Source organism: Psammomys obesus, unplaced genomic scaffold (genome assembly GCF_907164565.1).
Source record: "Psammomys obesus unplaced genomic scaffold, mPsaObe1.curated_primary_1811, whole genome shotgun sequence".
In the NCBI taxonomy this organism is placed as follows: Eukaryota; Metazoa; Chordata; class Mammalia; order Rodentia; family Muridae; genus Psammomys; species Psammomys obesus.
The window spans coordinates 16,196,760-16,222,824 of record NW_026585797.1 but is presented as its reverse complement, the minus strand read 5'-3'; the positions used below and the strand labels follow the sequence as shown (position 1 = coordinate 16,222,824).

General features: G+C 43.3%; 1 protein-coding gene across 2 annotated transcripts in view; it reads left to right on the top strand.

Annotated features, from left to right (window-relative positions):
* Pde7b (phosphodiesterase 7B) overlaps positions 1-26,065 on the top strand; it is a 302,172-nt gene that overhangs the window by 268,338 nt on the left and 7,769 nt on the right. For both annotated transcript variants that reach the window (XM_055599417.1, XM_055599418.1), the window contains 5 exons: positions 1,399-1,530; positions 12,578-12,669; positions 18,339-18,483; positions 21,197-21,293; positions 23,828-23,908. In XM_055599417.1, coding sequence (XP_055455392.1) covers positions 1,399-1,530; positions 12,578-12,669; positions 18,339-18,483; positions 21,197-21,293; positions 23,828-23,908 — 547 coding nt within the window. The remainder of the gene's footprint in view (positions 1-1,398; positions 1,531-12,577; positions 12,670-18,338; positions 18,484-21,196; positions 21,294-23,827; positions 23,909-26,065) is intronic.

Below are 26,065 nucleotides of genomic sequence, written 5' to 3'. Positions count from 1 at the left end.
TTTATTGATTTTTCAGGGCTGCATGAGGCCAGAAAAAACCCAGGCCACCTCTTGTGTATCCTCGGTGGTCCCAAAGACCAGCACTTGTGCGACGGACCTTAACCACATACACACCGTTAGCACTGAGCTTTCCTGGAAAAGGCTTCCCAGCTTGTGGGTTTTGACCAATAAATGGGGTCAGAGCTCTAGTTTCAAGTCCTATTTCTACTTGGCTAATGGGAGATTTTTGACTCAGAATCCAAGAAAACCGGTGAATGTCCAAGTTCTCCTAGCAAGCATCCGCTGGTGCAAAGAGCCAACCCAAAGTCAGGGTAAAGACATAATGGTAGTGTAACGTCATGGTTGTCTCCATCAAGGCAGTTACTCAAAAATTTTGGTTTCGGTATAATATATAGTAGGAATTTTCTTGAGGGTTTTTTTAAAAATAATTTTCAGAGTCTGCTTAGTTCAATCCATTTCAGTAATTTATTAAATATGCAGATGCTTCAGCAAAAGCCACTGAACACAGAGATGTCACATAGGCGCCTGGATAGCTCTGAAAGGATGCTCCATACCTGTAAACCAAAGGCCTTTCTAATCTCTGAGTCATCTAAAATTTACATCACACACTTTACTTTTAAAGCAGGCTCCCCATTTTCCTGTTTGTTTTCCTCGCTGACAAAAATTTAAAGATTCCCATACATTCCCTCACCATTTGTTCCACACTGGGGAAGTATGCAAATTCTGCAGTTAATTTACTTCTTTCAAAGAAGTGGCAAAGATGGACATCAGTTAAAATACACCGGAACTGGGGCCCAAATTTAGTTGTAATGTGCCTGACAAACATGTATGAGGCCCTAGGTTCAACCCCAGATACAGGCTTTTAAAAGGGAGGGTCAGGGGGGGATTAAGGGCAGGCAGATAAAATACTTAATAGGTAAAAGCACTTGCCACAAAAGCCTGGAAATCTAAGTTCAGTCCCCAGATCCCACAGTGGAGGTCACACACATGCCATGGGATGCATACGCCTGCACATACCCAGAGAGAGAGAGAGAGAGAGAGAGAGAGAGAGAGAGAGAGAGAGAATAGTAACATTTTTAAATGAGTGTTTTAAACAAAGAAACACTGGTGATTATTTAAGTCTGTTTATTCCTTTGACTAACTTGTTCCTTCATTTGCAACTTTCTCTATGAGTGAGGCTGGCTTCCCTGCTTCTCCTGCCCATCAGTCATCAGTGTTGCCCACAAGCTATGTCACTGCAGCAAAGGATGTTATCAGGAGGGAAAGCCTGTAGGAGAGGACAGGTTGTGTTGGCCCAGTGACCTCCACACTGCCCTCTGTCTTGCTCCTGCAGTTCTGTGTGCCTGTCGCCTCACTATCAGCAATAACAATCAAGCTCTGGGTTTTGTGTTTTAACAGCTGGCCAGCTTCCTCACGCCTCTGGACATCATGCTTGGACTACTGGCTGCAGCGGCTCACGACGTCGACCACCCAGGGGTCAACCAGCCATTTTTGATCAAAACTAATCACCACCTTGCCAACTTGTACCAGGTAAGAAAAAAGTCAAAGTAAACATAAAAAAGCTAAATGAGTAGTCAGTACAGTCCACTGCCTTAGGTGCCCAGCTTGAATCTTCTTGCCCTCAAAGATGGTCAACTTCAGTGATGCAAGCTACAACCAAAGACCATGGTTTGAATTAGAGACAGTCTATGCCCTGTAGAAAGCTAAACTGATGTACAAAGGTATCCAAAAAATTTACTTTGAGCCAGGCTCAGCGATGCATGCCTATAATCCTAGTACTCTGGGAGGCAGAGGCAGGCAAATCTCTGTGAGTTTAAGACCAGCCTCATCTACGAAGTTAGTCCAGGACAGCCAAGACTACACAGAGAAATCCTGTCTCGAAAAAAAAAAAAAAACAACAGACAGAAAAAAAACCTGTAACTGATAAGAAAAAAAATAAAATAAAATAAAAAAATAAAAAAATAATAAAAAAAAAGAAAAAAAACCCACCTTAGTTTGTCCCATACTCTTATACCTTAAAATATGTGTCTCCATGGAGACCATCTGATCCTTTGTGGTCAGTTGAAGCTGGTACTTGCAGATCTTAAATATCTGTTTCCTACCTGTGGTTTTAATTCAGATCTGAGTCTCTGGACCCATTTCTAAACTTGACTGGCCTTGGAGTGAAAGGTTTGTTATCAAAGATAAGAGATGTATTTTTTTGTTGTTCTGAAATAGTTCTCCAGTGTGATTGGCTGGCCTTTATTACTACTTTCAAAATAGTCTTAACTTTCTGGCTTGTTGTTTGTTTGTTTGTTTGTTTGTTTTGAGGCAAAGATTCACATGAGCCAAAGTAGCTTCAAACTTACAATATAGCTTAGGCTGGTCTCAAATTCTCAGCTCTCCTGCCTCAGCCTCCAGGTGCTAGGATTTCAGACATGTGCCGTTAGGAGTTTTCAGCTGTACTTCAGCTATCATTAACAAAATTGTTTCATACGGGAGAGTCGTGTATCCCAATTTTAAATTTTGTTTTGTTTCGTAATTAAAAAGAACTCTTAGTAGAGTATCATAAAACAGCTCCACTAAGCAAGAGTTTTCAGCTCAAGGGTATATTTATTTCCAGTAAAGTACGATTGGAACACGAAGAAAAGCCCTTCTCCTTCCAAGGGCTTTCATTACAGAGGGACGGTCCACTTGGCATCTTGCTCATCACTGGATCCCGTGGACCATCAGCCAGTGCCTACAGTTACAACTGTTTTTTGTTTGTTTGTTTGTTTGTTTGTTTGTTTTTATGATGAGCTTAAAAATAAACTAAAAAGATGGGCCTAGTGGCTCATGCCTTTACTCCAAGTACTCGAGAGGCAGGAGGAGGAGGATCCCTGTGAGTCTGAGGGCAGCCTGGTCTCGAACAAGTTCCAGGACAGCCAGGACTACATAGAGAAACCCTGCCTCAAAATAAATAAATAAATAAATAGATAAATAAATAAATAAATAAATAAATGATCAAAAACAGAAAATGAAACCAATTTTCCAAAACTATCTCAGGAGCTTGTTGGTTGATTAAAACAGACATTTGAATAGGGGGGAAATGAAAGACTGTCCTCAGTTACACCTCAGTAACCCAGCGGACTCTAGTCCCGTGAGCACTGACTTTCTCAAATGTATTTCACTAGACAAAGGAAACCTGTCAACTATGGCTGCTTGATCCACCCCAACTATCATGAAAACTTATCATTCTAATTTCCCCTGAGCCTAAAATCATAACAGTGAAGTATCTGCTGGTGTTGACTCATCCGTACTTAAAATAAAGGTTACAAGAGTATGCTTTAGCATGCAGTGCATACAAAGACACAACTGGGCCAGTCGATGGCTCAGTGGGTATCCTCTACGTATTCCTCTGCGTTCATCTTGAGTTCAATGCCCAGGTCCCGCAAGAGAACTGATTCTGAAGTGGTACCCTTTGACCTAACTTGTCCACATGCCTGCACATACAAGTATAGGTCACCACTGGACATGGTGGCTCACTCCAGCAATCTTAACTCTTGAAAAGCAGAGGCGGACCTAAAGCTTGAGGCCAGCCTGGCCTGTACAGCAAGACACACACACACACACACACACACACACCATACACACACACTCACACCATACACACACATACACTCACACACCATACAAACACACACGCACAATTAAATAAATAAATATTTCGAAAATATATAAAATGCTTTCTTATTCAGACAAATCAGAAAGTATGCAGATGCTAAAGCCATAAAACCAGAAACATCAAATATTATTAATAATAAAGAGTTATGCCCTCACCAGTAATTAAGATAGAATCTCAAAAAAAATTCCAATCTGATTTAGGTAAAATGATTTTCTCAAAATAATAAATTCTCTTTTTTTTTTTAACAAATTTTCTCTGTATAGCCCTGGCTGTCCTGGAACTTGCTCTGTAGACCAGGCTGGCCTCAAACTCAGAGCTCTGCCTGTCTCTGCCTCCTGAGTGCTGAGATTAAAGGCACCACCCAGCTATAATGAATTTTTTACTCAAAGTTTTGGAAATATAGATCATGTTTAATAATTTTTATTGTTTATTTCTTTATTAAAAGTAAATAGTCTAATACAATAAAAATTCCTGGATTTTCAATACAATTTGAATAGCCTTGTATATTTTTAACTGGTGGCTTTTTATTAGATAGATCAGCGTGGAATCCAAAAATAAAGAAAACATAATCTCTGCCCTGAACATTAGTTCAAATTCAGGTGCACAAAATGAGAATTATCCAAACAAACTTAATTCTAGTTTGAAAGACGTTTGAAGAATTAACTAAAGAACATTCACAGGTGTTGTTTTTTTAATATTTAGTATTGATTTTGTGTAATTCTTCGTATCCAAAGATGTTAGCTGGTGCAGTAAAATGTGCTCCTGCTCTCTCCAGGAGACACAACAATCTAGGCTGTGTGGTCTACTCCCTGACAGGAAGGAGGAGGAGGAGGCTGGAAAGAGAGGACTTGGAAGAGGGCTCAGAAACAATGTGCAAGACGCGTATACAAATAAGCACCAATGCTACACACTCACACACACATTTAATCAAGGAGAGAACCACAGGGGAGACGAGCCGTGGTCCGTGCGGCTGTGAGACACGCCGTGCGTGACTCCCCCGCAGTCCAGGCCGACTGTAAGTAAAGTGTGAGGCTGTTCCTCTCCTCCTCCTGGGAGCCTCCCACGCTGGTGAAGAAGATCACCACACAGCACAAGCCTCTGCTCTGAGATAAGGAGAGAGAGGCGGCCGGAGTGAGGCAGGGTCCGAGGAGGGCACCTACCGTTGCCTGCACTCTGGACCCCACTCACGAGCTGACCTGACAACCAGGGTCCATGTGAGGACGCTGCAGGCCCTTCCACTGATGCCACCCTCAGACTAAAAGCGGTCCATGTGTCCTGGAAGGTACGCCAAGAGGGCCAGGGTGTGAGGGGAAGGCCCCAGAGCTCACTTCCCACACCTCCGACGTTACTCACCACCACACACAACAGTGCCACAGATGGGCTCCTCGAGCTGCAGAGTAAGCCTAGCGCCGGGTTTGGTAACAGGGTTTAGCACAAGCGTATGGCTTTTCGTAGCCATTTGCTACAGGCAAGCGGGGGTGGGGATTAACATTTCAAACTTCTTTTTCTATTTGCTTGTTTTGGTTTTTCGAGACATGGTCTTTCTGTGCAGCCCTAACTGTCCTGGAACTCTGTAGAAACGTAGATACCTCCCGAGTGCTGGGATTAAGGGCGTGTGCCACCACGGCCCGGCCTCCTGTTTCTTTCGGATGACTCTGAATCACACTCACCGGACTGACATTCCAGGGGGAATGTCTCCATGGCTGCTCTTCAAATACATAATTTCAAAGATTATTCATGCCCTTGTAATTTCTGTGGAATGAAAGGTGCTCTAGGCACAGTATCAAACTCTGTGAGGGAGAGTCAAAACTGGTTTTCCGCTTCAGTAAGTTTCTCCGGCCCTAATGTGAACAGGCCCCCCATGGACGGCAGGTGAACCTAGATTCCTTGTTCTGGGATCAGTCTTGGGCAGATAAAATGAACGAAAGAAAGAATAGTCAGGCAGGGTTCAAAGCAGGGCCAGAGGATTGTCAAAGACTGAGGTCTTATTTTGAACTTCTCTTCCTTCGAGACCTCCCGGATAAGGCCCTTGGGATATCTCCAAGGAGACCATTTGTTTTGTGAGGCGAGAGCTGGGCAGAAACTGTTATTTCCAGAGTCATTTTGTGAGCAATTAAGAACGAAAACACAAACCGAGTTAATGCTGTTGTTTTTTTTCCTGTATCCTCTAGATTTAAAAGTGGGAAAGCATATAATTCCTTTGGATACCAGACTCTCAGTTTATCAACATCATTCTAAGTATTTTCATCAAAGAAAGCTTCCAATAAATAGAGTGGCAGCAGCAGACATGGTGGCACAGGCCTAGAATCCCAGCTACTCAAGGAGATTGAGGGAGCAGGATTGCAGAGTCAAGGCAATTTGAAGAGACCCTGTCTCAAACTATTACAGAAAAAAGAAAACTGGGGTTCGAGCTCAGTTGTAGAGAGATTGCCTGTGTGTATATGACCTTAGGTTCAAGCCCCATTACCACAGATAGATAGATAGATAGATAGATAGATAGATAGATAGATAGATAGATGTTAGATAGATAGATAGATGTTGATAGATAGATAGATAGATAGATAGATAGATGTTAGATAGATAGATAGATAGATAGATAGATAGATAGATAGATAGATAGGTAGATAGATGTTAGATAGATAGATAGATAGATAGATAGATAGATAGATAGATAGATATGGAAGAAGGTAACCACTATTAAAAAAAAAACAGAACGAAAAGCTGTCATACATGGCAGCAATTCAGCTATGCCAGATACCCTTTGACAGACAGCCTCTTGATTTAATTGGAAAACCTGTGTTGGTGGTTTATTAAATGCCAGCAATCAAAGAGATTGTTTTGTCTCTAGGGGACATCATAGTTGGTAATTCGGAAAAGAAGAAGAAGGAGTGGAGCTCTTTCGCCTCTGACGGTGTACAGGTTTTGTTTGCCCTAATTAAAATTCTGGTGGTTCTTATGGCCACAAAGGTGGAAGGTTATCCATTCTCTCAACATTCAGGTGAAAATTGTCCTTGGGTTCAGGAGATGGCTTCATTGGTTGTCATGGAAGCGTGAGGACCTGAGCTGGAATCCCCAGCGCCCGTGTGACAGTTAGGCCTGGTGGTTATGGTAAGCCTCTAACCCCAGCGCCGGGAAAGCAGAGGGAGTAGGGTCCCTGACACTCGCTGCCTCTCCAGTGGAAGCTGCCAGCTCTGGGCGCAGCAGAGAGAGCCTGTCTCAAAAATAAGGTGGAGAGCGATAGAGGAAGATGCCTGGAGCTGGCCGCTAACCTCTAGATGCACATGTGCAGAAGAGTGCCTTGCACACTTACACACACACACACTAAATAAAACTTTTAAAGATTACCCTTAAAACTGCAAGCATGTGGGATCTGAGATAGGAACACATATTGCCACTGGGACAATGTGAAATTGCTGAGCGGATGCTTCTCCAGGGCAGGCAGATGTGGTGCCTGGTGTCCTTCCCCTCCTGGGGGGTGTCAGGGGACCTCAAGGTGGGGTCATCTTACCACATGTTCTCACCTCCCGGCCATGTCTGTCTTCTTTTTCTCATCTGCCTCTTTTGCACTATGCAATGCGACACGGTCAAAGTCAGAGAAGCCTGTCACAAAAGGACTAGTCCAGTTCCAGGGAGAAGCCATTGTCATTTCTGACAATTTTCTAGGAATACCAGTGACTAGCCTGATACTCAGCCTTCTTTTCCCAGGGTTCAGGGCATGGATATCCTCCTGCTTCCTTATATCCACTATATTCCCTGTTGCCTGGTTACAGTCCTTTCCCCACTGTGCAGCCAGGAGGAGTTTCCTCAAACCCAAATCTGGCCACACAGGGTTTTTGCTAAGAAACCCACTGCTCACCAAGATTCTGTAATAGCCAGACACACAGTGTACCAGCACCAACCTCGGAATTCTCATCATAGCCTTGCTGTTCCGCCAAGCCCCTCTTCCCACCATGCGCCCATCCCACCCCTGCCCCAGACTCAAAAAAAAAAAAAAAAACATGCTATGTGTCCAATGGTCAGCAAGTCTCGGCCATGCATTCACTCCGTTGGCAGGGCCCAGCACACGGCTGGCATTAGTGGATATGCCACTGTTTTTTCCACTGATTGTCATGTAAGCTGAGTAAACCATTCAGGATGGGTTGGAATGACTAAAATTCTTTACAGTGATCTTACTTGCACTCAGCAGTTACGAAGTGCTACCTGATATTTTACTTCTGGAGTCATTTATCTGGCTATCTGTGAATATGTAATGAAGAAGAACCAGCTGATATATTAGTTTAGAAACATCGTTGTCTTTAACAAAAGTCTGAGGATTTCACAACAGAAAATTCCAAGTCTGGCTTCTACCAGATATTGGCCCAAGATTCAAATCTTGTTCCTTTGAAGGATTCGGTACTGATTAGACAAGTATTTACTTCTTTATGTGGTATGGTGGCCTCTACTGTGATACGGAGACCATAAGGAATGTTCCTTGCCTTCGATAACAGTCATGGCTAGACACAATTTCCGAATGTCACATGTGTGCCCTCGGGAATGCATGAAGACCTTCCACGCAGTGCTCAGGCATGCACAGTGTCAGAACCCCATTTAGGCATTCACACTAGCCTGTCTAGAACGAGCCATCCAGGCTGTCAGGTCAAAGTTCTGCTTCTTCAGACACCTTTCACAATCACACTTCTCCATCTTACAGAGGAGAGGCTTACCTCTTCTGGGTCGCACATATTGCCTGAGGTTTAAAAACACCAAATGAACCATTAGAGATATTAAAAGATGTCTCCTGAAATTGAGGTTCCAGAATCCCTCACACACACACACACCTCAGTGTCCTAAAATAACTACCAATAACTTTGTTTATTCCGAATAATTATTTTCCCCAAATGTTCAGTACTTTTAAAGGCCAGTGAGCTCCTAAGAACAATTTACACTATAAACTCAACCTCAGGAACTATTTAAATTTTATAGGCCCAAATTAGAGAAATCAATTTATAGCACTACTTTTGTTACAGAGAAATATGGTGAAGCTATAATAGTGACTTCGCAGATAAGAAATACATGACATTAAACTAAAATTCTAGGGACTGAGGAGATGGCCTAGTGGGTAAGAGCACTTGCTGTGTGAGCATAAATGCCTGAGACTGAATTCCTAGCGCCCGCGTGAAAAGCTGGCTGTGACGATACACCTTGCACTGGGGATAGGAAGGAGACAGAGACAGGGTGTTCTGTAGGGTGTAACCACCAGCCTAGCTACAGGCTCAGAAAGCCAGCCTCCTGGGAATAAGACAGAGAGCAATAAAGGAGAACATTGCTGCCCTCTGCCTTTACACGGGTGCAAGCACGGATACGCACACACATACACAGGCACATGCCACACACACACATGAAAATCGGTAAGTACATAAATAATAAAATCCTTGGTCCAGGGCTGGTGATATAGCTCAGAAGTAGAGCATATGCCTAGCTTGGCACGTGTGAGGTGCTGTATTCTAGCCCCATAATCAAGGAAGGAAAGAAACTAGCAGTTACAGGGGTAAATCTTGATTTAAAATTTCTGACTTCAATAATACATTATTCATGTGCTGTTTTTAGGAGAAATGAACACACATTAAAAGCAAATGGTGTTTAGGCTCCCTGGATACATTTAATATGCAAAAACACGATGACAAAATGCTAATGTTTACAAATAAGCAGGACAGAACCGAATGACTTAACATTTTTAGATATCAATTCTGAAAATCGAGGGCAAAATTAAGCCTAATTGCAGGTATCTGTGAGCTTGTAACGTTCTGGCTTCTGGGCGCTTAGACACAGCAGCACGGAGGAAGTTCTTGGGAGGCAACAAGAAGCATGTGCACGGCCCAGGTCTTAACACTGGCAGGCACCGGCTGAAGATGCTCCTGTGCTGCCCCTGTGGGTGCCAGGCTCACACACTGCCTCCCGGGGCAAGCGTTTGTTACACCCAGGGGCTAAGTGAGGGTTAAGTAAGGTTAAACAGAGTGCTTGCCCAGACACGGTGCTTGGTCGGGCCCTCTCTTCACTGCCCTTCATGCCTTACTCCTCTGAGTAACCAGAGTGGCGGCCCTGGTTCCAAAGCCATCCTGACCAAACTCTCATTTGTATGAGACTCTTCCCACGCAAGGCAGTCTGCAATCACAGACACCAGGATCCCTCCCTCAGTCTCCCCTCGTCTCCTTGGTACTCTTATCCAAGTACACTTGCACCAGCAAATTTCCTACGTCTGCTGGTCTTCTGTCTGCAGGAAGATCTTTAATGAAGACGTTAAGTCAGGCTGGCATACAAAACAGTGCCGACGGCCAGCCTCCTGACACTTTCCTTCCGCTTACCAGAGATGCAGTGTCATTTGCCATTAGGTCTTGTTACAGTTTTTTGGCCCCCTGAAAACGCCAGTGGGAGGTAGCTCGCGTCTGTATCTGCTTGGATTAGTCTGGCAGTGAGCTCATGAGCGACGAGTCACTGCAGGGTTGAGCATGTTACGTCATGCTAACCTATCGTGCTCCATGCTCACGGATCTTCACAATCAGACCAAATTAGTCTAGCATGTCACTTCTAACGCACATTCTCCTTTGTTGAGTGTAGACCAGTGGATGAGAGTGACAACGTTTCATCACTGGTTCAGACGCGGTCAAGTGGTTAATAAAGAATAATGACTGCCTGGCAAGAAGGAGGCAAATGCAGCTTAACGGTCTCTCTGAGGATGGTCTTGAAGCACAGACTCAAAAAGCTCAGCCCAGAGGAGTCCTGGAGAGATTTAAGAAGCAAGAATCAGTGCTTTCTTGAACTTGTTTTCCTTGTTGGTTTTGCTGTTGCTTTTGAGTTTCTTGTTCTTTGTTTTGTTTTGTTGTTTTAGGGGACCCCAGATTGTGTCACACAAAGGGCTTCTCTTTTCCTTTGCTAAAAACAAGTTGGTTAAGATTGTAAGATTTGTTTTATCTGCTTGGTTTTGCTGGTGGTGTTTTCGGGTTTGATTTTGGCTAGTTCTCTGGGAAGAAGAATCTCAACTAAGGAAATGCCTCCATCACATTGGCCTTTAGGCAAGCCTGTAGGGCATTTTCTTGTTCTTAGTTTTTTTGTTTGTTTGTTTTTTTGGCTGGTTTGTTTGTTTGTTTATTTGTTTGTTTGTTTGTTTTTCTCAGACAGGTTTCTCTGTGTCGTCCTGGCTGTCCTGGACTCACTTTGTAGACCAAGCTGGCCTCTAACTCACAGAGATCTGCCTGCCTCTGTCCCCGCAGAGTGCTGGGATCAAAGGCGTGCACCACCACACCCAGCTGGCCATTTTCTTGATTGATGACTGATGTCAAAGGGTCCAGTGCACTGGAGGCAGTGCTGCCCCCAGACAAGTTGTCCTCGGGAGGCCAAGAAAGGAAGCCAAGAAAGCCGCAGCAGCAAGCTAATAGGCAGGGTTCTCCACGGCCCCTCTTCGGTTCCCGCCTCCAGGGTCTTGCTCAGACTTCCCTCAGAGAAGCAACAACACTAAATAATGTTATTTAAAGTGTGAGATACAGTTTCAGATAAAATATATCCTTTCCTCCCAGATGCTTTTGGCCATGGTCTTTATCACAGAAAGAGGAAGCAAACTTAGAACAACAATTTTCCTTCCTTTCTTTTTTTTTTTTCTTTTTGAACTGTGGCAAAATACACACTATAAAATTTACCTTTTCACCCATTCTAAAGTGTGTGATTCAGTGGTATTAAGTATAGTCATAATGGTACGCAGCTGTCATCACCCTGAGTCTCTAGAACATCTTATAAAATTCTATATCCATTAAGCAAAAACTCCCCATCCTCCTGCCCCTCCCACCCCTGGCAACCACCTCTCCACTTTACAACTGTCACTACGTAAGGTACCTCATATAAATGGAATTAAACAGTTTTCTTTCAGTTTTAAATATTATCTTTTTAAATTAATTTAAAATTGCTCATTAAATACTACAGAGGCCAGGCTTGGTGGTACATACCTATAATCCCAGAACTCAGGAGGCTGAGGCAGGAAGACTGACAGCTAAAGGCCAGCCTGGGGTAGATGTTAAGTTCAAGGACAGCCTGTAAGTGCTGCCACAGTGTTTCAGAAGAACCAAAAACAGAAAGACAAGCCTATACTAACAGTTCAAGGGAGAAGCTAAACATAATAGACGTTCCCCAAAAGTGAGCTTATCAGGATAACTGGTCAAGGAAGCAGCTATAGAGGTGATTTCACTGACTTCACAGGCTAAATATCAACATTCTGGTCATAAAGGTAGACAGGCTGTACAGTCATTCTTCAACATCAGTCACTGGGGGCTACAGAGATGGCTCAGCTGGGAACTCCAGCTCCAGGAGAGGTAATGGCCTCTTCTGACCTCGGAGGGTGCCTGAACTCACGTGCACATATTCAGAACTAAAAAGACTATCTTACGGTAAAAGAACCAGCACCTCTCCAATAACGAGAAAACGTTGAATGGGACTGAGAAGTCTGAGTGTGTGGCCAGCTGCCGTGGGAGCTGAGTATCAAGTTCTTACCAGCTACGGTCAGCACAGCAGATACGCACGGAAGCTGCGGCACCCACCTCTGCTCAGTTTGCTCAGCGTCTTGGATGAAGTCAGGACTGCAGAGCACTGACACCTACTGTGAGCTGTTCCTGTTTCAAACACTTCCCTTTGCTCTTCTCTGCGTAGGGCCACCTCTGTGACCCATGGAAAGCAGGGATGGAGGCTCATGTTATTTGGAACAGGATTAGTCAACCTAGACTCCTCAGGGCTCCCAAGGAACTCTGCATTCCCTGAGAGCAAGGCCATACATGGCCCTTTTACTTAAGCTTTCTTTTGTGGTCGGCCTCTGGCTGGAAAGAAAAAACTGGCTGCCCCCAAGGTGTGTTCAGCTGTGGAAGATCACTATCTAGCTCTCGTCTCCTTTAAAGCTCTTGTTTTCTTTCTTTCTAGAATATGTCTGTACTGGAGAATCACCACTGGCGATCCACCATCGGCATGCTGCGGGAATCGAGGCTTCTTGCTCACTTGCCAAAGGAAATGACGTAAGTGCTGCAGAGATGAAGCAGTCTGAAGTGCACGTGATAAAGATAAATTGCGTTCTCCAGAGCAGGCTGGGGGCCCTGTCAGTAGCAGGGAGCCAGCTGCTGGGAGTCCTGCCCTCACTTGATTGTCCAGCAAGAGACTCAGTGTCAGGTACAAAAACCCAGAAACCGGAATCTCTCTGTGCCCTTTGAAAGGGCCTGGGATGGTCTATGACCTAAAGCTGGGGGTCGGGGAAAGGATAATGAGCAGCTCTCCGCTTTCACACTCTTCGCCAACAAGGCTCCACTTTGCCAAATTCCTGTCCCTTATGTTAGCAAAACTGTCCTCCCGTTTAGATCCAAAGAATAAATATTTGTCAAGAAAGAACATAGGAATTTGCAAGCTAGATTAAGGATTAGTCCAGTAAAGTTTGCTTTTTTCATTGCCAGTCTCAGGGGAAAGTGGGAGTCAGAAATATTTTGTTAAGCTGTAACTCATGCCTGTATTTTCTAGCAGTGTGAAAGCTGAGGCAGGAGGATCACTGTGAGACTGAGGGCAGCCTGGGCTACACAGAAAAACTCCACACTTCAAAAAATAAATAAAACAAAATAAATGAAATGCATTTATTAACTGAATTGATCTTAGCCTTTTTGGGGGGATTATTGATTTGCTTAGTATCTTTTCTGTTTGTCTTTCTTTTTCTCAAGGCAGGGTTTCTCTGTGTAGAACTTGCTCTGTACACCAGGATGGCCCTGAACTCAGAGATCCTCTTGATTCTGGACTCCCAAGTGCTGGGATTAAAAGTGTACAACACCACCACCAGCTGTCTTTTGCCTTTTAAGCAGAAAATATTAATTTTCATAGTCTATTGTTTGTCTGGCCTGAATCTTACTCATTTTCCTCATGGCCCCAACTTAGCCAATACGCTGTTTTACAACAGCACCACTCATTCTGTTCTCTTTCATGGAAATGTGCAGGACCCGCAGGACTTAGGCACGTGACAAAAATCAGCCATTGTCTTAAGGACATCTAGGAGTTTGAGGTACAGGTCACTCGTGCTCTGCCATAGGTCAGGCAGTGTTCTCTGGACCCGGAAGGTTTTCTCTGGACCTCCGATAGCCATTTCACATAGCTCTCCAGCTCTGGAAAGAATGTTCAACTTACAAGAGGAACTGAGTCTGGAAATAAAACAAGGCCAAAAAGCAAAACCAAAACAATAAAACCAAACATACAGGGAAAAAACAGGGAGAGAGAGAGAGAGAGAGAGAGAGGATGGGAAAAGAATATAACTGGGGGGCGAGGGAAGGAAGGAACAGAGGACCCAGTATGACCAACCATTCCCCCCAAACCCATCCTACTAATCTTTCTTGCTGCTTCAGTTAGGGTCCTCAGACTCCCACTCACGCCTTCGGGTTGCATTAAAAATACCACTTATTTCTGAGCCACGGTGTCTTCCTGAGCTACTTTGTCTTCATGTTATAAATTGCTGTTGCTGGGAGACTAATTATTACATAATAATAATCGCAAGCGAACTTTATAACAAAAGTTATATTCATCGTTATTAGTTTTTCTACCCTCAAGGAAGTACTTTAAGGTTATTTTTTCTAGCCTTTAGAAGCCAGATATGTTAAATGCAGAAACTAGGAAAAGCTGAGAAAAGTGCTCATTTGAGGCATAGTGAAGTTGTCATTTTTGAAGAGCAAAACAGTAGACAGAATGCTTACAAGTTCATGTAGCTGAAAGAAGAAACCACGTACAAGAGGGGGCGACCCTGTCGTTGAGGAATAGTCCACATTAGCCCAGTAGCTATATTCCCTTTCAATGTGTTCTTAGTACAACCACATTGTAACAAAATGCAAGACATACGTGCAGGCTCTATGTGTTGTTCTTTGCAGTCTTGTGTTTGTGTTTTGGTTTCCATGCATGCATGCCTGTCCGTATGCACACTGCGTGCACTCCGGTGCACTCAGGGGCCAGAGAGGGCATCGTTACTGGAGCTGGAGTTGGTTACAGCAACTTGTGAGCCGTTCAGTGTGGATGCTAAGAACGAACCCCGAATCCTCAGCAAGAGCAGCACGTGCTCTCAACCACTGAATATTCCTCCACCCCATTTTTTAAAGGCTGTTCTCAGACAGGTTATCACTCTGTAACCCAAGCTGATATCAAACTCACATCAAATCTCTTGTCTCAGTCTCTCAAGTGATGAGATTAGAGGCGCTGGCCACCATACCCAGCTTATAGTAGTATTCTTTCTAGCCTGACAGTGTTCATGTATTATAAAAAGGCTTTTTTCTACATCATCCCGTATGTTACTGAAAGCTATTGTGTTGACTGTCAATATTGTTTCCAAATAGAAGTAATTATTCACTGTTGTTGGGAAATTAGATGGTTTCCAAATTATTTCGTTATGAATAACATTTTTATTTTTATAATAAAAATGAAGTAAAAGAGAACATAAAACTAGTACAATGCAGTGTTACATTGTACTTGAGACAATAATACATCAATATCCACCTGATGAAAGAGTTCTCAGTAAGTTCTTAAAGTGTCCATTAGATGTTTTAATTCTAATTTTATTTGTAGTTTGTTTCATTCTTGAAACTCCTCACATACGTACGTGCTGCCATAAAGCCGTAACATCGATAAAGCATTATTTTGAAGTGAGGGATTTTCACTCTTGAAAACATTTTTTCACATATGTAGGTGCTGCCAAAAAGCCATTACATGAGTAAGGTATGGTTTTGAAGCAAGGGATTTTTTTCCTCTGGGAAAGGGACTTCTATAAAAGTATAGCAAAGAAACATGATCAAATCTTTCTTTAGGTTGAGTGCCTGCTTACACACAGCTCTATGCATTCCATTTGAAAAGTGGAAGGTATCGTATTTATCACCTGAAAAATAGAATTGCAGATATACCAATATATTATTTTCCCTGCAATTTTGAAATCTAAAATATATATATTTCGTATGCTGTGATTCTCTGAACTTTAAAGATTCTTGTTACATATTATCACATTGTTTTTCTAAGAAATTATACTTAGCTGTGTTGCCATTGATGACATTAATGAGTTGCAAGAAAATCTATGAATGAACAATCTCTCAAAGTGAGTTGTATCTTTTATTATATTTTAAATATTTACAATTTTTCACATATATGTATATGCACACACACACATGCAAAGAGAAAATGAGTGTCTCTTCAATCACCATGAACCTTTTACATAAGCTGACCCTGCAAAGATTTATATATTTATTAACCATTGCTATTTGTTTAGAGACAGTATTTTTACTCTTTTCCCATTTTCTTATCACTGTTATTCATTTGTAAGAATTCTTTATGCATTATTTATAGTAGCCATTTTTTATATACTGTGAAAATTACTTGATGTTCTTAATTTGTCTTTCAATTTGACTCAGGGTACAATCTTCCTAATTAACATGCTATAATTTCTGATTATAAATTTAATAACTATGCATATTTTTAAATGCATACAATATTGAAAAATATAAAAAAGAGAATCAACCATAATTCTACTTTACATATAACTTACTCTCTTTTACCACAAAGACTTTACTTTTTTGTATCCTGTTTTCTTACACAATAAACACAAGATTTCTGTATATCAATAAATATATCATAGTATGTAATAGTTGCATAGCACAAATATAGCAGAGTTATAATCTCCTCCTCATGGGTTCTTTCCCCCAAGATGTTTTGTTACTAGAAGCAACAGTAAGATAAGCATCTTTACATTATATATCTTTCTAGTTACATCCTTGCTAACAAATTTAATATAAATTTGTAGATGAGATTTTAAATCATCTCATGTCTACCATCAAATGATTTTTACACTACTCCTCAGTTACTCCCCAGACACATTGCACTAATTTGTATCTTGTACATCAGAGATGAACATACCCCATGATCTGGACATTTTACTCCTAATTTCGCACCCAAGATAAACCTTTGTGTGCATAATTAGAAATACATAAGCATGTTTATGAGGCATTTTTTCATAGTAGAAGCTAGAAGCAACTGAAGTGGCCATCAAAAATGGATGCACCCATCATAGTATATTATTATAATAAAACACAATATAATAATGACAATTATGTCAACACAGTTTAAAAACAATTTCAAGCCAAAAAGATAAGACATGAGCCAGACATGGTGGCATACTACTGAAATTCCAGCATTTGGGAGGCAGAGTCAGGAATACCAGTTCAAGGTCAGCCTGGCTACAGAGTAAGTTAAGGCCTTACCTGAACTATATGAAATCCTGTCTCAAAACAAGAACAGCAACCAAAAACACCAACACGCTCTAGTCAGTGACTCTATACCCATGTACATAATGGCAACAACTGGACTCAATTAACCAAAAAAGGGGGTAGCATGAAATTGAGAGGGAGGGAGGTCAGGGTGAAGGGATCTGGGACAGCTGAAGGGAAGGAATGTGGGAGGGTTTGGTGGAAATACATTGGACACGTGTATGACATTCTCAAAGAATAAGATTATGGTTAAAGAATAGGTAGTGCAAAGCCTACCTACAAAACGGGATGACAAGACATATTAATATATACTGTATATATTATGCGCCATGTAACAGAAAGCTTGAAAGCAGCTAAAGTTGGAGCATTTTGTTAACCATGCACAGTGGCAATAAACAAAGAGCAAAGGGGTAGTGGCAGCAGGCGTGCTGGAGACGGGCACGGAAGCAATACTGCACCCCGAGGACACTGGCAGACAGTGCTCTTTGACCCGGTGGTAATCGCAAGGGAGTCGTGACTCATTAGACGGCCCAGCTGTGTTCCATGTTCCATGTTCCTGCTTCCGCACGTTCCGTTTTTAAAGGTGAACTTGAACCACAGTTCGTGATCAGTCCTCCCTCCTCCTGACTGATTTCTGTATGAGAAGCAAAGCCCTCCTCTGCACTATTTCTGTAAAATGTCCCATTTCTCCCGCGTCTTTTGTACGGTAGACAGTGTCTCTTTCCTGCTGGTTTTCTGGCCTGTCTGTTTTGTGCTGTTACTGACTCATCCTCCTGTAGTACCCTCACCATCATTGTCTCCCAAATTATGACCATTAGGCTGGGATGATCACTACCTGGCTAACAGCACTTAACTGTTCTTCCAAATGACTCCAGTTTGCTGCACCCACAGCAAGCAGCTCACAGACAGCTGTAACCTCAGCTCCAGGCAATCCAGCGCCCTCTTCTGGCCACTGTGGGTACTGCCATACATGTGGCACCACACACAGACACACACACACACACACAGACACACAAATAAGACATAAAAATATTTTTAGACATTACAGCTACTGCCACCACCTTCTCCTTCTCTAACATCTTAATGTTCAGGCGACTTTGAACTTTCAAAAGGCACATCCCAAACTCCTGTGATTTTTTTTTCCAAGTCTTTCTGCGCCCCTTTTAAATTTTGCTTTTCTTCTTCACTCTTTCAAAATCTCCCCCGTGGCAACTGTGGGAATGTGACCTGAGCACGGCTTCATCCGCCTGAGGTCTCAGTCTCTCTGTGCAGCAAGAAGACTTGCTCTCAGGCTGTGAGCCACTGGCCTGTCGTGTGGTAAACAAATTAAAGGCTAAAGAGGCCAGCCGCGTGAGAGAATCAATCGCCGAGTAGGATGTGCTGTGTGAATGTGTATTTCTCTTTTGTTCTTGTGGATACAGACAGGATATTGAACAGCAGCTCGGCTCCCTGATCTTGGCCACAGACATCAACAGACAGAACGAGTTTCTGACCCGCTTAAAAGCTCACCTCCACAATAAAGACTTGAGACTGGAGAATGTACAGGACAGACACTTCATGCTTCAGGTAAGCAACAAAAGCCACCTAGCCTGGCCAAGCGAAAGCAATCAATGATTTTAGCACATTTGAGAGGGAGCTACAATCTGTGGTAAAGTCAGAGTCGTGACCTACTTTGTTAAAAGCTCAGGAAGGCACACAGCTGTTAAGTGCTTTCCAAACAACAAAATCCAGAAAGCAGAACGTCTCTCGTTTTTCCTTGTTTGCTAACTGCCTCCTCTCAGAGTAACCTCGACGGAACCTTGCACGTATCAGGAAGTGTATAACCCCTCGTCTTAGTTATCGTTCTGTCACTGTAAAGACATGCAGGTGACCAAGAAAACTAACAGAAGAAAACATTTAATTGGAGACTTGCTTACTACTTCAGAGGGTGAGTCCATGGCAATCGCAGCAGGGAGCCTGTCAGCATGCACAAGGATGGCGCTGGAGCAGGAGCTGAGCGTTTACATGCTGAGACAAAGAGAAAGAGTTCACTGGGAGTGGCACGGGGTTCTGAAACCTCAAACCCACCCCCAGCAGCACACTTCCTCCAACATATCTACACCCCCTAGTCCTTCCCAAACAGTTCCACCACTGGAAACCAAGCATTCAGAGATAAGAGCTTTGTGGGTCATTCTACACCCTTGTATAAGTACTACTAGTTAAAAAAAAAAAACAGTTCTGGGAATCACACCCTGGAGAGACAGCCTTACCAGGAATGCCACAGCAAGGGCTATGCCCCTGAGCCACCAAGTTGGTCGGTGTCACAGTGGTGGCACTGAGGGCTGTGTCTGTAACTTGAGAGGGTATTGTTCATTGCAGTGCCATCAAACCCTGAAAAACCCGTAGCTTTCCTCCACCAGAGGCTTGTCCAGGTCGGCTTTGACTCTCTTCCTCCCTGAGTTTTTGCTCATGTGAGATTTACAGTTTTTTAGATAAAAAGTAAATAAATGGAATTGAATCAGCTTGTTGAATTGGATCAAGCCCAACCCTGTCTGCTTTGGCAAGAGCCTTTATGAAGCAAGAGGGACAAAGTCAACCTCAGAGTTACAAGTTTGACCCAGTATCCGAATCAGAGCCTTCTTTGTGTTTTCTCTCAGAGTTAAGGTTAGGGTCATCCTGGTCCTTTTGGCACAGGTGACCTCGTGCCTAGCTGTGGACCCTGAGCTTGTCTAGACAGACCAGCTTTAACCTGAGACTGAGCCATAGTCATCTTGTTCCAGGCCTTCACATTGTAGCTACCCAAAGTTCTCAGTCCATGTCAGGAAACACCCTATTCCACATGTAGGACGATATCCCTCCCCTTCTTTCTAAACCAGTATTCTAGTACCTAAGTGCTTAAAGTTTAGCACCTAAATGCTCAGATATGGGCCAGATGTTGACTTAAATGACTCAGCAGCTTGTAACTGAAACATTAGACCCTTCCTTACAAAAGGAAGTCTCGTGAACTCAAAGGAATCTTGAAAAATCCCTAAAAGGACTTCTATCCCTTACCTATGCCAACACACGTGCTGGTTCCCCCTCTAACCATGGAATAAACAACTGGATTTCTATCTTAGTGCCATCCACGGCTCTCCTAGACCTCGGCACTCCTGGCCACTCTGTATGACACATTTAAGGTGTGTCAAAGCAATGGACATCGCTAGTGGGCCAGTCTCCCGGTAGCAGTCCCTTAAGAGAACCTGCCTGTCTGGGAATTCAAGATAGCACTACTGGAATCATCACTACTGACAAAAACCTGACAGACACCCCAGGCCCAGAGCCATGTGCAGCAACCCAAGAAGCTCTGAGTTAGCTAGGCAAGTACAAGAGTCTTGGGTTTTGTGTGACTTAGCACCTTGGCTGGTAATCTGAACTTACATCAACACAGACATGTAAATGCAAACACAATTGAAGACACACATGGAGAGTGTCAACATAAGAATGACTTCCATCACTGAGCCTGAACCCACAACCAGGGAGCTTGCGTGGGCCTGACCTAGGCCTCCTGTATATATATTACAGTTGTGTAGCTTGGTGTTTTTGTGGGACTCCTAACAGAGAGAGCGGGGGCAGGGTGCTGTTTCTGACTCTTGCCTGCTTTTGGGATCCTTTTCCTCTTACTGAGCTACTTCATCCAGCCTTAAAATGAGGGAAGTGTCATGTCTTATGTCAACTTGCTATGCCATGTTTGGTTGATATCACTGAAAGGCCGGTCCTTTTCTGAAGGGAAATGGAGAAGTGGATGGGGAGGGAGAAGATGAAGTAGGATGAAGGAAGTGGGGTGATGGAGAAGGTGGGGGTATGGAAGAGGGAATGAAAGGGAAACTGCAGTCAGGATGTAATATAGGAGAGAATAAATTAATTTTTACTATTCAATGGAAAAAAAAGAGTGACTTCCAAATGATTAGACTCGAGTCCGGCCAGATCCCTGCAGCAACCTGCCTCAGAGGGGTGAAACGAAGAAGGAGCCAGACCAGGGCTTTCATCAGCCTGCCCACCCCAAGTCTTCTCCGGAAAGCTGCGTGTCCTTGGACGGTGGCTCTTCTCTCCTCACTGCTATAAAGTGGGAGTTCTGAATGAAGTGTTCTGTGCAGTTATGAATAACAGCTGTTTCCTGAAGAGGCCTGTTGGGCAAGTCCTCTGTAAATGTGGGTTTGGTACCCTGAGACAGACAGGTGGACCTGGCAGCACCTTAGGCTGGGGTACGTGGAAACTGAAGAGACACCACCTAACGACTTCTCCCCACCCTGTCCGTTCTCAGATTGCCTTGAAGTGTGCTGACATTTGCAATCCTTGTCGAATCTGGGAGATGAGCAAGCAGTGGAGTGAAAGGGTCTGTGAAGAATTCTACAGGCAAGGTTAGTAGAGCCCATGGCCGAGGCTGTCTTTCCCTTCTCCTTTTGGGCAATTAGCCTAATAAAACAGGGATGGTTAATCTGTCGTGACATTTGTTTTTCCACCAGCTCCGATTATCCTAGCCTTTTTCTTTAATTCTCTTGTGAACCATCCAACCCTTTCATGGGGAAAAAAAACTTAAATAAATATCACAGATTTACTATGGAAACAATAAAAACACAAGACAGTGAATGAAAGCAAGAGATACATACACACACAGCCATACACATGTATATATAAACATATATAGATACATAAACATATATATGCATATATGCATGTGTACATACATATACATATATATACATATATCTTTTTTTCCTTTTTGGCTATAATAGTATAATGGACAGTTCAGTTTTTGCCCTTACGTTCATTTTAATGAGCTGAGCACAGCCTAAAGGCTAAGCATTGTTTGGAGGCCAATGTCTTCAACTCTGAGAGAATAATTTGGAGGCTTTTGTATGCCTTTTTCTCAGGTTCTTGAAATTTCCAATAAAACAGGTCAAAGTTAGCCAAGAACTGAGTTAAAGCATTCAAATGTAGTTTCAACAATAACATATGTGGATTTTTCTGTGTAAAGACAAACGGCCCTAAGGTAGAGCATAATTTTTCAAAGACTGCCTCCCTTCAGAAGGCAGGCAGTAAATCAGCAAGCAGAATCTTGACCCTGGGTGGGAGGCAGGCCTTTAAACTCAGCCTTGTTTCTTCAGGCTGGGTTTCAACATCCAGGATGTTTGTTCGGGCATCAGCAGTGCCCTCTTACTAGTGACAGGATCAGGCTTAACAGGCTGGGAACAAACAAAGCTTGAAGTGTCCCACATACCAGCTCTGTGGGGAGGTCAGACAGCAACAGTGAGCCTTTTTGAAAAACGTCCATTGACGGATGTGTCAATGACATTGTGATGGATCCAAAGACAAAAGACAAAGTAGGGCTGGGTTCACACGGGGCCAGAGGCTCTGTTCATGCCACACTCTAGGAGCAAAAGTGCTCATGAAACTCGTATGACTCTGAAATTTTGTGTGCATTCAGTATGAGTCACTGGAAGTTAAAAACTCAGCAGGGTGTGGTGACACATGCCTGTGATCCCAGCACTCATGGAGATGGAGGCAGGCGGATCTTTGTGAGTTCGAAAACTCAGTTCTAGCTGACTGAGATATAAAGTCTCTACTGAGATCAGAACAAAAGGAAACATGATGAAGTTGGAGCAGAAAAGGCTTCAAGTAAGTAGGATGAGTGATAGACTGTTGAAATAGCAGTGGGAGAGGAGGCTATGGCTGCAGTATTGAAAAATCAAGATTCTCTATCCCACTTGCTTTTGTTCCGATCATGTGCTGTGGTCGGTGTCAGTTGTGGTTTAAAGCTTGAATTTGCTCATCTGACACTTTATTCCGACTCTCAGCAACTTGGGTCAGGGTTCATACTACCTGGGCAGACATGGAGTTCAGGAACCGAAGCTGTTAACTACGAGGCATTAATGCTATTGAGCAATAAGGTAACTATAATGTTTCTTTGCAAAACAAAACCAACAAAGAAACAAAAAACCCAGCCCTAGTAAGATGCATGCCTGCAGCACAGTAACCTAGAAAGACTAGAATGTTTGCCACTGCGGTCCCTACCTACGCTGGAGCGGTCACAGTACAGGTCTCCTGGCTGACAGTTTTGCAGAAGTCCCGTCTGCTGTGAGAAGCCTGGACTCTGATCATCTGAATTCTCTTTCTTTCTGCTAACTTTGTGGGAAGGACTCCCACACCCTTGATTAATGCTGTTCTGTCTGTCAGTTATGGATTTGGACTCACCTCACCCTGTTCCTGGCTTCTATCAACAGTTCTAGATAATAGTCTCTTTTCCTGATGCTGTTGTCAAGTTGTCATTTTTGTTGTTGCTGTTGTTGTGAGATGAGGTCTTCATAAGTAACAGGCTCTGGTCTCAAACTCACATTCTTGCCTCGGACTCTAGAATGCAGAGCTGAAAGCATGGGCCACTGTGCCCAGCTGTGACAAATATCATGGATATAATACATTATGTTAAACAAAGAAAACCCTTTAAATTGAGGCTTCAGGAACAGATCGGAGAGAGGAAAATGGTTCCCTATGAACTAGGAAAACTGTCTGATCCTCAGGACAGAGATTAGGGTTCCCCTCCTCCCCAGCCCTCAATACTTTAAGAAAGTAGAATTTCTGTGCAATTGTGAATACAGATTGATAGCTCCACAGTTAACCTAGTTTTTCAAAAAGGTTTTATTGAGCATCCACCTCTAGCTTTGTCTAATCTTCAACAAAACTTATTGTTATACAAATAATTACACAGAGTGGATGTTACAGTTGCCACCAAGAAATGAGCTGCTTTCCACCATAATACCCCAAATGCTAATCACCAGCATTCCAGGTGAGGAAACAGTAACCCCCAGAGCAATTCCCTCCAACAGGGTCATTCAAGCTGTTGATGCACAGTCTATGAACTCTGAATTGACATGTGTTTCTTCTTCCTTCTTTTTAGGTGACCTTGAGCAGAAATTTGAACTGGAAATCAGCCCTCTTTGTAATCAACAGAAAGATTCAATTCCTAGCATACAAATTGGTAAGTTGAAATCTGTATTTACTTAAAATGAACAGCTTGTCATCTCTGCCAAGAGTCACAATGACAACAAAAACAACAACACAGCCTTCCAGAGATCTAAATGGCTGCGGCCAAGCAAATACTTTGATCATGACTGATCTTTTAGATAATTCTCAATTGAAAAATCGAGGGATGAGGCTTGTTACGGACCTTAACTAACATTCATATCAACCTTGGGATTTAGAATAGAATGAGAATCAAGAGAGGCCTGGTGGTACATACCTATAATCCAGGCCCTCGGGAGGATGAGCCACTAAGGTCATACAGTCAAAGCCAGACTAAACTGCACGATAAGACCCGGTGTAAAAAGCCAAGGGCTCAGAAAGCAGCTTGGAGGTGTAAAATATGCATGAAATGTGCAAGGCTCTAGGTCATCCCTGGCATATGCTGGAGTGGTGACTTGGTCAGTAGTGTTTGTCGGGCAAACTCCATGCTCGTAAGAGACACTGTCTTGTGTAAGGAGGAATGGGTGGGGAGATGCCTGTCAGTAATGTGCCGCCTCTCAGGCACACAAACATGAAGACCTCAGTTCAGGTCACGGAACCTGCATAAGAAGCCAGGCACCGAAGCCGGCGCTGGGGAGTGTCACACGGAGGATCCCTGGAGCTCACTGGCCAGCTGTCCTGGCAGAACCAGTGACCGTCAGGTTGGGTGAGAGGCCACACTGGCTGCATAAATGGCTCAGTAGTGAAAAGCATGTAACGGCTCCTGCAGAGGACCCAATTTTGGTTGCCCAGTGGCTCACAACTGCCTCTGAGGGCACTCGCACTCACGTGCCCATACCCACACACAGACACACACACACGTGTGTAAATTAAAATAAAACATTTTAAAAAATTTTAAAGAATGAGTTTTAAAATAAAGGTAGATGGTAAGCTTGGAAAAACACCCACTGTGCCTCTGACTTCCACACACATGTGCGCATATACACAGGTACATATACGCACGTGCATGCACACACATGCGAAACACATGTCTACATGAATCCACACACATGCGCACACACATTCACATGCATGCACACACCAAAAAATAAACAACAGCCATAAAAGGGGAGAGCAGATGAGAAGGACAACCAGCATTGACTTCTGGCTTCCAATGGCACGCACACATCACACGAGCATGCACACACGTGCACACACAAAAGAGCAGCCTCACGTCAGACTGAATTGTCCATTCACAGTCTCTCCAGGGTTTGAAGAGTGGAAGTCCAAATGAATCGGACTTTAAGACCCCACTGTGAGAGCTAAGCGCTTCAGTGCCCTTCAGTACAGGCTCTGAACAGTCACTCCAAAGGGCAGTCCCTAGGCCTGGAATCCTGAAGCCCTGCTGTCCCCTTGTGGCCAGATGTCAGTGTTTCTCCACTCTTTACTTCAAAACATATTTCAGTCATGTTCTCATAAAACCACACTCACTTTCAAGTGTGGGTTGCGGTAAGCTGTTTGAGTATGTTTAAGTATGTATCCAGAATGAATATTACTTTATCACATGACACATAAGATCTTTATGCAAATCAAGCGGGAAAAAGTTTACTTCCTTCACTTTGCTGAAGGAAGTATGCTTGCTCTACGTCTCAATCCCATCTATATGTAAAGATAGCCTTTCTTTTTCCTAGAAGTGCTTCCATTAAAACAAAACACAGCTTAAACTCTTTTCCGTAACAGACTCCATCCTTGACAGCTAGCTGTTTGCAGTTTTGCACAGACCCCTCAGAGGCCATTGCATTCGTAGGGTTGTAGGTCTCAAAGCTTAATGCCTTGCAATTGGGAGGAAGGGGGCATCTGCAAAGATCAGCTGAAAATGAGAGGGTGTTAGAATGCTCTGCTGACAGTCCTGGAGAGTGGCATCTAATCGATAGTCCCACAGAGAGTCATAAACAGGAAACAGAAAGCACTCAAACGCAGCTACAAAGATCTACTAGGAAGCACACATACTCAGATGCTGAGTATTCTGACGGATAGGTTAGTAAGAATCCTTTTTCCCAAACTGCCTTTAATATTCGCATGCTGTTTTCATAATTAAACTGATTCACCCCCAACTCCTGCTGAGGTGAATTAGGAGTGTTTTAAAAATAGATAGATAGATAGATAGATAGATAGATAGATAGATAGATAGATA